The sequence below is a fragment of the Ictalurus furcatus genome, chromosome 29, assembly GCF_023375685.1.
Source record: "Ictalurus furcatus strain D&B chromosome 29, Billie_1.0, whole genome shotgun sequence".
Taxonomy (NCBI): domain Eukaryota; kingdom Metazoa; phylum Chordata; class Actinopteri; order Siluriformes; family Ictaluridae; genus Ictalurus; species Ictalurus furcatus.
The window spans coordinates 3,525,826-3,538,869 of NC_071283.1; the positions used below are offsets into that span (position 1 = coordinate 3,525,826).

The following is a 13,044-nucleotide window of genomic DNA, read 5'->3' on the forward strand; positions in this document are numbered from 1 at the left end:
CTTACGAGTCTGTAGAACATCAATTTATAGGAAAATAATGACTTGACCATATTGAATTATTCATGCCATTCTACTGGAACTTGCAGATATGTGACGTGTATTAGGTACAGACTTGAGGAGTAATGGAATACATGTAACGGTGTTACGTAATCAGGATAGAAAAAACTGGTAGCTGTAATCTGTTACAGTTCCATCAAAAATTACAACAGTTACGTCAGCTTAATCGAAACTGTCATTTCCTCCTCTCTGTATTATTTATTTACTTATTTATTATTTATTTTTAATCAGATCTTCCTCACATCTTGCATAGAATATTGTGGAATGCGACAAATAATAACAATAAAGCACATTTTTATAGTTGAAGTTGGCAGCTTGAATGTTAAGTCTTAGTTAATGCTGCACGTTGCTTCTTTAGTAAATACGTTCGTAATGTTCGTGCCGCCAGAATGACCAGAAATCAGGAATATCTATCGTTTTGATCAAACCTTTGCACGTTATCTAAAAATGTCATAGACAAGTAAAACAAGGCATGTTTGAAATGATTAACATATTTATCATTCAGACTGTACACAACATGTATAAAAAAAAATAAAGGCATACAGTAAAAATAGGCACATTTTAGACATCACATATTGCACTAGTGAAGATAAAGGACAAAAAAAACCCCAAAATAATCGAGAACTTTTTTACAATGGCAAATTAATATAGCAGGGAAGAGCGTGACATGTTCAAAAGGTTTGATTCAGTTACATTTCAAACCTACTAAATAATTTTTAAAAAACTATTTTTATCATCTAGATCGTCACTACTAAGGGTTTCTTGCATTTATACATTTGGCAGATTTTATTCAGAAGGATTTACAATTGAGACACTGTACAATCTGTCTACAACAAGTAGACAGCTTAGACACCTTAACCACTGAGCCATAACTGCCCTACCACTTATTTATTGCGTGGTTGCCAGGTTGCAGGAGGGTATGGGGGGAGGGGGGATCTCTGAAACATGCACAGCAGCGTTAAACCTCAAAGGGCCGTGCTGAGGCTGAATAACATCACCTCACGCTGTGTTGTAGCCTGTTATGCCAATGTTCCATCACTCGCTCTGGTGGGAGAGCTGCCGCAGGAACGAGCAGGACACGAATTCCCACAGTGCACCTCACCTGTTTACAAACTACTCTGAGCCCAAGCTGTCACTCGGGACGGATAAGAGAAGAAACGACGTGCTGTGCTTCAGTCCGTAACTTTCGCTCGCTCTAACTGGGAACCTAATCTATTCGCTGGGTCTAAGGTTAGTACCATGAACGTATGACTAACTAACAACTACACCGATCAGCCAGAACATTAAAACCACTGACAGGTTAAGTGATCAGCCTTTATTATCTCATTACAGTGGCATCTGTCAAGGGGGTGAGCAAGTGAACAGTCAGTTCTTGGAGTTGACGTGTTGGAAACAAGATAAATGGGCAAGCGTAAGGATTTGACGAGGGCCAAAGTGTGATGGTTAGACGACTGCATCTCCAAAATGGCACGTCTTGTGAGGCGTTCCCGAGATACAGTGGTTAGTACTTATCAAAAGTGGTCCAAGAAAGGACAACCGGTGAACTGAGGACAGGATGCACTATGGGAAGAAGGTGAGCCGGAAGAAGCAACGTGATGCTCTAGGCAATATTCTGCTGGGAAAACTTGGGTCCTGGCATCCATGTGGATGTTACTTTGACACGTACCACCTACCTAAACACTGTTGCAGACCAAGTACACCCCTTCATGGCACCGGTATTCCCTAGCGCCAGTGGTCTCTTTCAGCAGGATAATGCGCCTGTTACACTGCAAAAATTGTTCAGGAACGGTTTGAGGAACACGACAAAGAGTTCAAGGTGTTGACTCGGCCTCCAAATTCCCCGATCTCGATCCGATCAAGCATCTGTGGGATGTACTGGACAGACAAATCCGATCCATTGAGGCCCGACCTCGCAACTTACACGACTTAAAGGATCTGCTGCTAACGTCTTGGTGCCAGATACCACAGCACACCTTCAGAGGTCTTGTGGAGTCCATGCCTTGATGGGTCAGAGCTGTTTTGGAGGCACAAGGGGAACCTACACAATATTAGGCAGGTGGTTTTAATGTTATGGCATTATTGGTGTATATGCATGTATCCATAGTGACACAAAAATCACGAAACTATCCTACATCAGGATTCTCATTTTTTTTTTTAATGAAATTTTGTGAATTTGGCATGTTTTTAGTTTCAGGTTGATAGTGAATGGGTTCCTTATCCTGTCTACATGAAAAATGGTGAAAAAAAATATTCAGCATCAATGTTTCAGTGATCAAGAAGTGCAAGGCAATTCAACATGTACGGTGTAAACAAGGTCCTCTGCAAAACTTCTGAAACCAGTGGACACGGGTATCACATCCTTCCTTTGGTAGATTCCAGTCCCCTTTCAACCCCGTCGGTGTATCCTCTTTCTTCGTCCCATGTGCTGGAGGAGTAGATGTGCTGTGTCTGGTATGTAACATGTGAGACTAACTGATCAGAACACAATAGTGAGAGAACAGAATCTTTCAAATATAGCTGGTAGCCTGGGAAAACCCTTTTACGGCCATTTTGGAATACGGTAGGGCCAAATAGGTCTCTTTTACTACCGAACCTAGCAATCCAACTACTTGATCAAAGCATGACATTCGATGTGTACGGCACATATGCTTAGCTAGCTGGGTTTTTACATCCAGTGGGTTTTCCCAGACCACCACACATATATCCATAACGTTTTCACCCATCTCCTATTTGTCGGTTACTAAGATAAAAGCTCCTTGAGTTAATGTTTATTTAGGACAGTGTCCCTAAGTGCTTTAATCCAACACCTAATTTCCTTAGGTGCAAAAAAGTGACTTCAGTCCCTCATAGAATGCAACAGAAGATGCTGCCGTTATTATGGCAGCCGCTCTCTACGGTGGCGGTGATTCTGCTCGTCATGCTAATGGCGAGGTGGGCAGGGCGCAACGAAGGGGCGGAGCTTGGCGGATTGTTGCCGAGAGGACGAGGCGGTGGGTTTTCCAGAGCCCAGCTTGTGTTTGGTCTGAGAAGTAAGAGAATGGACAATTAAGTGGGGGGGGGGGGACTCCAACCAGACAGAGAACACACTTCCGTCTCATTTACCTGTGTGTGAGCAGAGTGTTGCTGAGCACGACACACTCTCGGTTGAGCGGGTCAGTGTATATGTGCGGTTTTTTGTTGTCAGGGTAGCCCTGGTACACCAGGTTTTCCTGGATCACACCTCGAACCCTTTCTCTTACAGAGATAGCACAACCACGCAAAGACTGCACACGATTCCTCAGAACCTGCGGACAGGGCACATGGAACGCACCGGTTAAATATTTGTGGAAGCAGTGAGTAAAAAAGATTGAATGATATATATAAAAAAAAAAAACGTTTTGGTATATTATTGCAATATCTATCTAACAGCTATTATTCAATTTTTTTTTTATCATGGTATATATTAATCTCGATATATTGTATCGTCACACCATTTTTGTCAGTGAAATCCAGACCAAAGCTTACTTTCACATCCGCGCTTTCTATCAGCCGTACCGCGACTGCCCCGTTCCCGGCCACGTCGTTTTCCACGATCTGCCCGTCACCACGGAAGCACACGCCATGGTAACTGTTGCCGTAAATGCCATTGCCTCGGAGCTCCACACGGCATTCTCGGTCTACCGTGATTCCCGCCCTGCCGTTGCCACGGACGCAGTTGCTGACAAGTCGCGTTAGCTGTGCGCTCTGAACGATGGCTACGCCTGCTGCCCGGTTGCTGGCCACCATGTTACCCACCACGTTTAGCGCCTCACTGCTTTTCACGTACACGCCAACTGCTGTGGTAAACAGACACGACATGATAAGCCAATGGAAAGCTCATGTTCTAACTTAAAAACAGTCCGAACTGTTGAATATCTGTTGCGTGCTTTGCAAAGGTCCTGCTGGGAGTTTGCAAAAAGACATATTGCAAGTTCCTCAGCACTGATGAAAAGAAAACTAATGCTGTTGGCACGAACCACTACATTGGAAGAAACCTGACACTGCTCATACAGTGAAGCATGGTGGTGGAAGCATCGTGTTGAGAGTTACCCTTGGCAACTTAATTGTTTCTCTGACTAATTCCTTGAACATGAATGGGTAACAAAACATCTTTAGAGTTACACAAGTCATGCCTTGACCTACTACTACTACTACTACTCCATGTATAAATCAAGTTAAGAATGAGAGAGTCGACACGGAATTTGCAGTGTTTCTCACCTCCGTTTTGGCTTATGCAGTTATTCTCCACTAAAGCCACAGTGATCGGGCGTCGGGTTGAGAATCGCTCGTCCTCACTGTCCATGTCGCTCTCCCATGCTAGCAGCTCGCCTTCTTCGTGAAAGTTCTCCTGGCCTCCTCTCTCCCTCTCTCCTCCTCGCTCACTGCTCGCTGAAAATGCCGGGTCCTTCCGGCAAAACACGGCCAGCCCATACATGCGGTTATGGGTTATGTAGTTTCCGATCAGCTGCGGAAGGCTCGATAACATCACCCACACACCACAGCCCCTATTGCCTACCAGAACAAATGTATGAGAATTGAAAAGGTTTAAGATCTCCATGCCATATTGAACTAAGTGATGTTCGGGTTATTTAAAGTACTCTTGAAAGTACTACTTTACATAATTCTGTGGGATGGGGAATAATGCATTATTTTTAATGGTACCAAATATGCCTAGGAACATACAGTGTCTATAGGTTTACCCTTGTAAAAAAAAAAAAAATGCTAGAACTGATTAATATACATGGCAAACAGATTTTAAAAAAACCCTCAATTTCCTCCATCCATCTAGCTAGCCAGGTAGTTATGTAGCTGCTCGTAAATGTGTAAGTTCTCACCATAGATGTGGTTGCCCTCAATGATGCCCCTTCCTCTCTCCCCCACCACCACTCCGTCAGAGTAGCCATGACAGATGAAGTTATTGCGCAGGACTGGATCACCTCCTCGACGGATGTCTGCACCACCCCACTGATTCTGCCTTATCACATTCTCTATTAGCAAAGAAATAGATCGGTTGAGCAGACGGAAAAAAAAAAATAATAATAATAATAATAATAATAATAATAATAAAGATAGGGTTTACATCCACTTGAAAATTCCATAAAATTTATACTGATAGAGTTGATGTACAGACTTTGTCAATAAAAACGTTGACATATCAGATACCTCTACAATTACTTTGAGTTTGTTACTGTACCTAAATCTGGATTTTAAAGTATCCGTATGTCACTTGAGATTTCTTTTCACTAAATGCTTTGGACTTTTTCCCCAATACTACATCATTACCTTTCTCTCAGAAAGTATCTTTTTTTAAAAAAAATTTAAGCATCAGACAGCTTCAAGGAGTTGATCTAAACTCCTAACAGATCTAAACTTTAACAGCAAAAACAAGTACGAATACCCCTCACTGTAATCTGTCTATTACGACATGCAGTTTTTATTCAGTGTGGCAGATTGTATTGCTAGGTAGCGATTAGCATTCCACCTATGCTGCGTCCGAGGCGAGATTGTAACATAATTCCCCACCTTCCACCAGTCAAATTCACAAAAAACACGCCCTCAAACTGAAATTTTAACTCACCAACTTGGCGTAACCTTCTCAACTACCGGTTCCTTCCACGTTTACAGACTGACGTCAAATCAACCTGGCCGCACAAACCGTCAACAGTCTAAAGTCCCCCTTCTATACTTTTAAATTGATGCATAGCGGTATTAGCTTTAGCTCAATTAATATACAGACAAGGTCCTTGGTTAAATCTATAACACTGACCATACTAATCACTGTTTGGAGAAGTTAATCATCAACATTAAAGTTATCACTGGCTAGTTAGTTGGCTAGCTTGGTGCTAAGCTACTCGCTATTGTATGCTGTTGTTGCTGTGCTGCGAATTTGGTCCAAAATATCGCATATAACTTGCAAATGATCACTTACAAGGCACCACGAACGCAGCATTATTATCATACTAGCTAACATTCGAGAGCTGTTGTTAGTCAGTATTAGCTAACGGTTTTCCACATTCCTTGGTCCCTTGGTGAAAGAGGCACTAATTTTACCAGTAACAACAGACGTTTTTTTTTTTCCCATTTGTAAATATTTCTGCCGCTTTTACATTCGTACTTTAAGTAATTGTAAGATTTTATAGTTTCAATTTAGTTAGGATTTCAGTACTTCATATACAAAGCTGACTACCCAGGTAAGTGTTCAGCAACCACAGCCATAAAACTTTCCCCATTTTGATGAAAACTGGCTACTCCCTGTGGTTACATCTAAACTTTCCGAAGAAATAGTATATTTGTATAGTATACACAATACTGATACGATAACATACAGTGGTGCAATTTTGGCTACGTCTCTAATTGGTTGGTGGTCTTGGAATTGTTTTGCTTTCTCTCCTGCATACATGATATACATTTGTTTTTCTCCTAACGTTTTAGAAATTTGGACAGAAAACCCCATCACACTGCTATCTTAAAACCTCATTATGGATTTCTTTAGTAGGAAAAGTGGGTACTGGTAATGGCAGTAAGTTCATGTGCTTGTATGGTCCATCTGTGTAATGTATGTAGTATAATCAGACATAACTGATGATCATACAAACCAGTAATCAGTCCTCTTCCGTTCTCATTCACAGCAATGCCAGCAGCAAGACCTTGGAATATGTGATTCCCACTGACAAAGAGAAAAAGACGGGTTAATGAGTGTTCATTGAGATATTGATGGCTGACACAATGTGCATGACAGTAGACGGCCTACGGTTAGTAGCTCATACCTACAAAGTGCACCTGGGACTTTATTTCCACCATGTTCAACTCCAGAGCCACAGATCTGACTCTGAACTAGCCGAGTGGGATTGGACGGCGATGTGCAACCCGCGGCTCTTTCACTGGTCATAAGCACTTCGCTATACCACGGTACATTTTATTTACATCTAATTTCGCTTTAAATGACAAGAAAAATATCTGTGGGAGGAATTCCGTCAGGAGCATGCAGGAGTGGGATTTTTTTTTTTTTTTAAATAGCCCCATACACACCTGTTAATGATCCTTTAAAGCAAAAGAGTTGCCCCCCACCTCAGCATAGTATTCAACACATTATAACACATGGACCATCTAAATTATATAATAATATTTGAAAATAAGTAAGGAAACAAACTGAGGGCGCGCTGTTATAGGTAAATAATCTCAAGCATGTGCAGGTGTTCCTAATAAACTCTACAGCGAGTGTAGTTTAATGTAGTTCTGTGGAACATCCATGAATCAAATTAGTTCATCGTTGTGACAGCTACAAACAGTCGATCCCTTGCCCTCCTCTCTTTGAATTCTCTCTTATGGAGTTAAAAGGCCGAAAATGAAGCTTTGTCATGTTGCTGAGAAACCGCAAAGCCCTCCAGCCTGTCCAGATTTTCCTGTGTCCGAAAACGAACAGCATTACCCCCGACCACTTACAAAAAACGCTGACACTGGAGACTCCTTCCATAAAGGTTAAATAAACGTCTCCTCGCAGGAAACAATTATACGCATTTTAATCCGTTTATGTGGCGCGTCTGTCATACAAGTCTCGGTGTCAGTTGTCACTTTAGAAACAATAACGTTATATAAAAATTTATCAACACCTTCTGACCAATCAGATTCGAGCATTCAACGGTACTGTGGTTTAAGGAATAACATTTATAGGTTGTCCATGTAGCTAACCAGATAAACATAATACAGAGGCTTGAATAAGACACACACACACACACACACACACAGATTCTTTGCTACCTGACCACAGGATTGCCATTGAAAAGAATGTAGACTCCGGCCTCTTTGTTGCCGTAGATCTGGTTGCTGCGGATGGAACCTTTCCCGTTGCCCAGAACGACGATCCCGGAGCGTAGGCCGCTGTGGATTCTGTTACACTGCGACCATGAAAAAAGGGGTGAAAAAAAGGGGATTAAACGCATGCGAAATGAGGAGAAGAAGGAGGCGTAATTGTTCTCAGATTATCAAAGCTGTGGTTTACCAGCTGCAATGAAGACTAGATATGCTTTTGGACGACATAGTGTAAATAATATGATAAATATTTTCCACCGTGTTAACATTGTCCAATTAAATGCATCAGTCAAAGACAAAATGTATATGCTTCTGTGGTTTTTTTCTGTTCAGTGAGCTAACAGACAGTGCGCCTCAGACAACTTGGTGGGAAGTGTATAGTTACCAGGATGATGGGATTGGCTCCTTTGCGTATGTCTAGTCCTGCTTCGCCGTTTGAGTGGATGTTGTTTTCAGCGATGAGGCCTTGAGCAGAGAGCCGCAAGAAAACCCCAGAAGCTCGGCACCCGCTCACTTCATTGCGCAACATCACCATCTAACGCAGGAAGAGAGATCCCCAGTAAAATATGCTTAAACTTCCCAAGATGCATTTGCCTTAATTGGGCGTTTGATTGATGGGTCACATGTAGGACATGATCTTTCTTCCAGACTTTCTTGTTATCTCAATCTCAGAGTTGCACGCTAAAAGATCACCATTAGGCATGTACTGCCACACTATATCATGGTATTAACTCCATTTTTATTACGTTAAATCTTGATTGAAATTTGAAATGTTTCCGCTTTCCAGTACAGCCGAGCATGTCGGCTGGACAGTGCGGAACTGAGAAGAAAGCAAACTTAATAAGACAGCGTGCCGAATAAATCTGACAAAGTTGATATTCAGCAATCCAAACAGGCTGTTTTTCTGGCTAGCTTCCTTTTTTTTTTTTTTTTTACTGGAGATACTTAAACGTAAACAATATTTACGTTACAGGAATTCAACTCGCGTAGAGTATTTGCCAGGATTCCTGAGCAGAAAGAATCCTGAGAATGCTGTTGAGGGGAAAACACCTCCAAAATAGCTGAACATATCCGTATAACCAGTCTTATACCCTAAATAAATGCCGCGCAACTTGACGTAGAAACGCGTCCTCCGATCATCAGACATGATTGTTTATGTTCTGTTGCGGACGTTGATGCTGTAACTTTGCAACTGCAGTTGAGGCACTTCTGGGTTTGTTTGGTTTTTTTTGTACACGAATGACGTGTCCTGGCACGGAAGGTTCCCTTTATGATGTATAACCCGTGTATAAAGCATGTGATAAAATGCATCAGAAGTTAAGAGGTTAATTGTACATGAGCAGGAGATTAAGTTAGGTGTTATTGGAAAAAAAAACAAAAAAAAAAAACAACAACTGATGTGTACTGATGTACAACAAGATTGACTTTTTATATGTTTAATGTTGTGGAACATTTGTGAAAGGTCCTGTTATCACTAACATAACAGCAGCTATAAATAGTTGGTCCCTCACCAGCTACCAATCAAGGTGATTTAACACCTTAGCGTCACTCATAGACTCAATCCTGAAACACAAAACTACCTGCCCTGACTCTGCGTTGTCGCTGTTGAATCGTTTCTCGTAATATAAGACTCCTTTATCAGTTAATTCATACTACAATCAACCAGTAGATCATATTCTTGAGTGTGAAAGATGCCATGTCTTATTTGATAAAGTTATAGACAAGGTATTCTTAATATACTGGTCATTTGTATTTAATTTCCCTATGCTAAGAGTAGCCGGGTTAGCCAGATGGTTGATGGTTCACCTCTCCTGCTTACCTTGGCATACTGGATGCAGCGCACTGCATAGTTGAGTCCTCGGAACACGTTGGCTTCCAGTCTCGCCTGGGCATGGTTACACAGATGAACGCCCCCTTTGCCGTCACGCAGCAGGCAGTGGCGCAGTAAGCACCCTTGCACGGAGTTCGTCAGCTCCTGTGCATCAGCATCCCTCTGCAGCTCTGCGTTTAGATTCAGCAGCACAGGAAACATGGAAAAGTCCGGCTTCCGTGGCTCCGAGAGGTGTGCAAGACCATGCTGCTCGTAGGACAGCGTGTAACCCACATTATTTCCATTCTCTATTTTTTCATCATCACCAGAATCGCTTGATGTCTCCATGCTGTCATCCTCGATCATCGTGCCCTCCTGGCCTGAAAGCAGACCATTAAAGGGTTTTGATTTGGTCCAGCCAGTTTCCCAGTCCATGTCCTGTTTAGTCCAGTCCTCTCGGGCAGAATCTCTGGGACTGACTCCACCCAGGTTGTCTTTTGCGTCCTGATTGCTCATAGACATGGTTGAGGCGGTTAACATTTTGGCCAAAGCAGCCAGGTGTTTACAAGCCCAGTTGCGCTCAGAAACCGGTGGGCCTTCCACAGTGACAGACGCAGAGTCACCACCGGAAAACTCACAGCTGTCCATTAGGCTGATGGCCACACCCAGAAAGTGGGCGGAGCTACCCTGGGCAAACGAACAGAAGCGCGCCTGGCAGGTACCTGGTCCTCTGACGTGCAACTGACAGCCCTCGAAGTTGCAGTTGTCCAACTGGACATGACCTGAAGATGTCTAGCGAATGCAAAACAGAAAAATGTTAGGAATTTCATAATGAATTCCTGTCAAGTCCCTAAATTTTATATCGGAATATCGTATTGTATGTTTGTGTACTCGCTTACCTTATACACCACTGGTGAAAACCAGGCCGGCATCAAAACCAAATTACACAGCCTGGCAGTCGGGCACTGCTGATCGAAGCTCACCAGCAAAGCCACGTCACCAAGCTTCCCCATCCCTACGATCTCAACTGGCACTTTTAGAGTCACCTCTGCCTGCTCCTCGTAGATACCTGGGTGGAGCATCAGCCGATCGTATGGCCCAGCAGTTGCCAGAGCCCCTCTCAGTGTCTCATAGCCGTGCCCGGGCACGGAGCCCACATGCCACACTTTCCTGTCCTTCCTGCGCCGGAAAAGGTGCAGGCAGGTAGACGAATGGAGCTCAGCTCCATTCTGCGTCCATGTGCGGCTGGCCAGGGCTTGCTGGCGCAGCGCCTCACGCCAGGATGGCGGTGCCAAGTGAGGTCGGCGTGGCCAATTTGGATGCCGCCACTCTCGGAGGCCCAGGCACAGCTGACGCCAGCGCGTGCTATCCAGGCTCAGTACGAGTTCTCGCCATGCGTGGCACACCAGGCAACAACGGCCCAAGTCACCCAGGGGTAGATAGGCCAGGATAAGACGCCACAGCTCTGCGGGCAGGCTGGACGCCTCCATCTCTGGCACACGGGTTAGGGCATATGCAGGAGCATCACCTGGGAAGGGAAGACAGCAAAGAAGGGAAAGAAAAACATGTGTAAATGAGAGAGCAACAGAAATTGAGTTTTTACACTGTAAGCAGTACAGCAAATTCACAGAAGCTAGTACATGTGCATTACTGCACATTAATAGTTGTTTATAAAATGGGGTTTATAAGCTTCCATGTTGTTAGACCTGAGCTTATTTACAAGCAGACCTATTTTATGTTTTGAAGCATTGAACTCCAGGATCTTACAGGATAGTGAATGCAGTCTGCTATTGCACTGAAAAGAACCTAAATACACATCTAGGTGTATTGAAAAGCCGTTATCTTACATCTGAACACAGCCTTCATCCAAAAATAAAATGGCCCAAAAAAAAAGCAGCAGGAAGCTTCTAGGGCAACTTTTGAGCTTCATGCTACGGCACCGGAAGAAGCATCAACACGGTGCGACGTGAAAATCTTCATAAACGCATGAATAGATAGCAATAATATTAAAGCCTACCTTCGGTTATATCTTCATTTTTCAAGCCAAATGTCGATTCGCTCGCATCGCGTAAACATCACAGGCGCCGTGTTTTGCTCGCGCTTGCTCCGGTTTTCTGAAGGCGTGGAAACAGGGGAAGTGGGCGGGGCCTAGTCACGCTCTCACAAAAGGGGCGGGGTCAGTGGATTGCGTTCTAACAGTTCAGCGTGCGTTTCTATTATTTTCTACATAATTTGAAATCGAATATCTATTATGCTGTATTATTTATATTATACAAGGTGTGTTGCATATTATTTATTTAACAATGTTTCTTCTTCTTCAGCTTGTTTATTGTGATTTTTTTTTTACTGGGTTTGATTTTCCTATACTCACCATGTCATCTTTTTTCACTAACAGGAAAAAACAAACACTTTATTTACAAATAGCAAGTCTTTAATATTTAAAAACGTGCAAAGAGGATGATTTGGAAATGTTGGCAGTAAAATAAATAAATAAAGAGGGAGAGAGAGAGAGACTGAGAGAAAGGTACACAGAAAGACAGACAGGGAGGTACAAAGGAGGACAGAGGGGGAAACAAAGACAGAGACATACAAATGAAGAGAGAGAGAGAGAACGAGGGAGAGAGACAGAGAAATAGACAGATAAAGAGATAGACAGGGGGTGAGAGAGAGGCAGACAGACAGATAAAAAGTGAGATAAAAAAACAGACAAAGAAAGAAAGAGTGAGAGATAGATAGATAGATAGATAGATGGTGGGAGACAAAGACAGAGACAAAGATAGGCAGAGATGGCATTAGAGAGAGAGACTGATAAACAGACAGAGAGAGAGACACACACATGGATAGACAGACAGGCAGAGAGAGAGAGCCTGACAGAAAGGTACAAAGCGAGACAAAGAGACAGACAGATAGACAGTGGGCGAGATAGAGTGAATGAGAGAGACAGACAGACAGATGGAGAGAAAGAGATAGACGAGGGAGAGAGAAAGAGAGAGATAGATAGACAGACGGGGGGGAGAGATAGAGTGAGTGAGTGAGCAAGAGACAAAGAGAGAGAGAGACAGATAAAGAGATAGACGGGGAGAGATGGAGTGAGTGAGTGAGTGTGAGAGGGAGAGAGAGAGAGATAGAGACAGAGAGAAAAAGATAGACAGGGGGAGAGAGAGTGAGTGAGAGAGAGACAGATAGACAGAAGGAGAGATGGAGTGAGTGAGTGAGAGAGAGACAGATAGACAGAAGGAGAGATGAAGTGAGTGAGAGAGATAGACAGGGGGTGAGATAGAGTGAGTGTGAGGGAGAGATAGAGTGAGTGAGTGAGAGAGAGATAGACAGGGGGAGAGATAGAGTGAGTG

The 13,044-nt window shown here is 43.2% G+C and overlaps 1 protein-coding gene across 2 annotated transcripts; it reads right to left on the reverse strand.

Moving 5' to 3' along the window:
- Positions 1-617: 617 nt before the first annotated feature.
- Positions 618-12,411, reverse strand: fbxo10 (F-box protein 10). Of its 2 annotated transcripts, none has more exons than XM_053618843.1 (11): positions 11,712-12,411; positions 10,594-11,222; positions 9,704-10,486; positions 8,270-8,419; positions 7,834-7,970; positions 6,672-6,742; positions 4,911-5,063; positions 4,294-4,587; positions 3,562-3,869; positions 3,160-3,341; positions 618-3,079 (listed from the first exon to the last, which is right to left on the reverse strand). In XM_053618843.1, the coding sequence occupies exons 2-11, from the start codon at positions 11,182-11,184 to the stop codon at positions 2,902-2,904; spliced, it is 2,847 nt and encodes a 948-aa protein (XP_053474818.1). In that variant the 5' UTR covers positions 11,185-11,222; positions 11,712-12,411; the 3' UTR covers positions 618-2,901. The 2 variants fall into 2 exon arrangements, with proteins under 2 accessions (XP_053474818.1, XP_053474817.1); XM_053618842.1 differs by having other exon boundaries at positions 3,562-3,872.
- Positions 12,412-13,044: the final 633 nt, after the last annotated feature.

Excerpts from the sequence above, each read along its gene's own strand:
- fbxo10 (XM_053618842.1), bottom strand. The coding sequence starts at position 11,184 with ATGGAGGCGTCCAGCCTGCCCGCAGAGCTGTGGCGTCTTATCCTGGCC. Across the intron at positions 6,743-7,833 it reads AATGGCAATCCTGTGGTCAG|TGGGAATCACATATTCCAAG; the intron begins GTAGCAAAGAAT and ends TCTCTTTGTCAG. Across the intron at positions 3,342-3,561 it reads TAGAAAGCGCGGATGTGAAA|GTTCTGAGGAATCGTGTGCA; the intron begins GTAAGCTTTGGT and ends CCCTGTCCGCAG.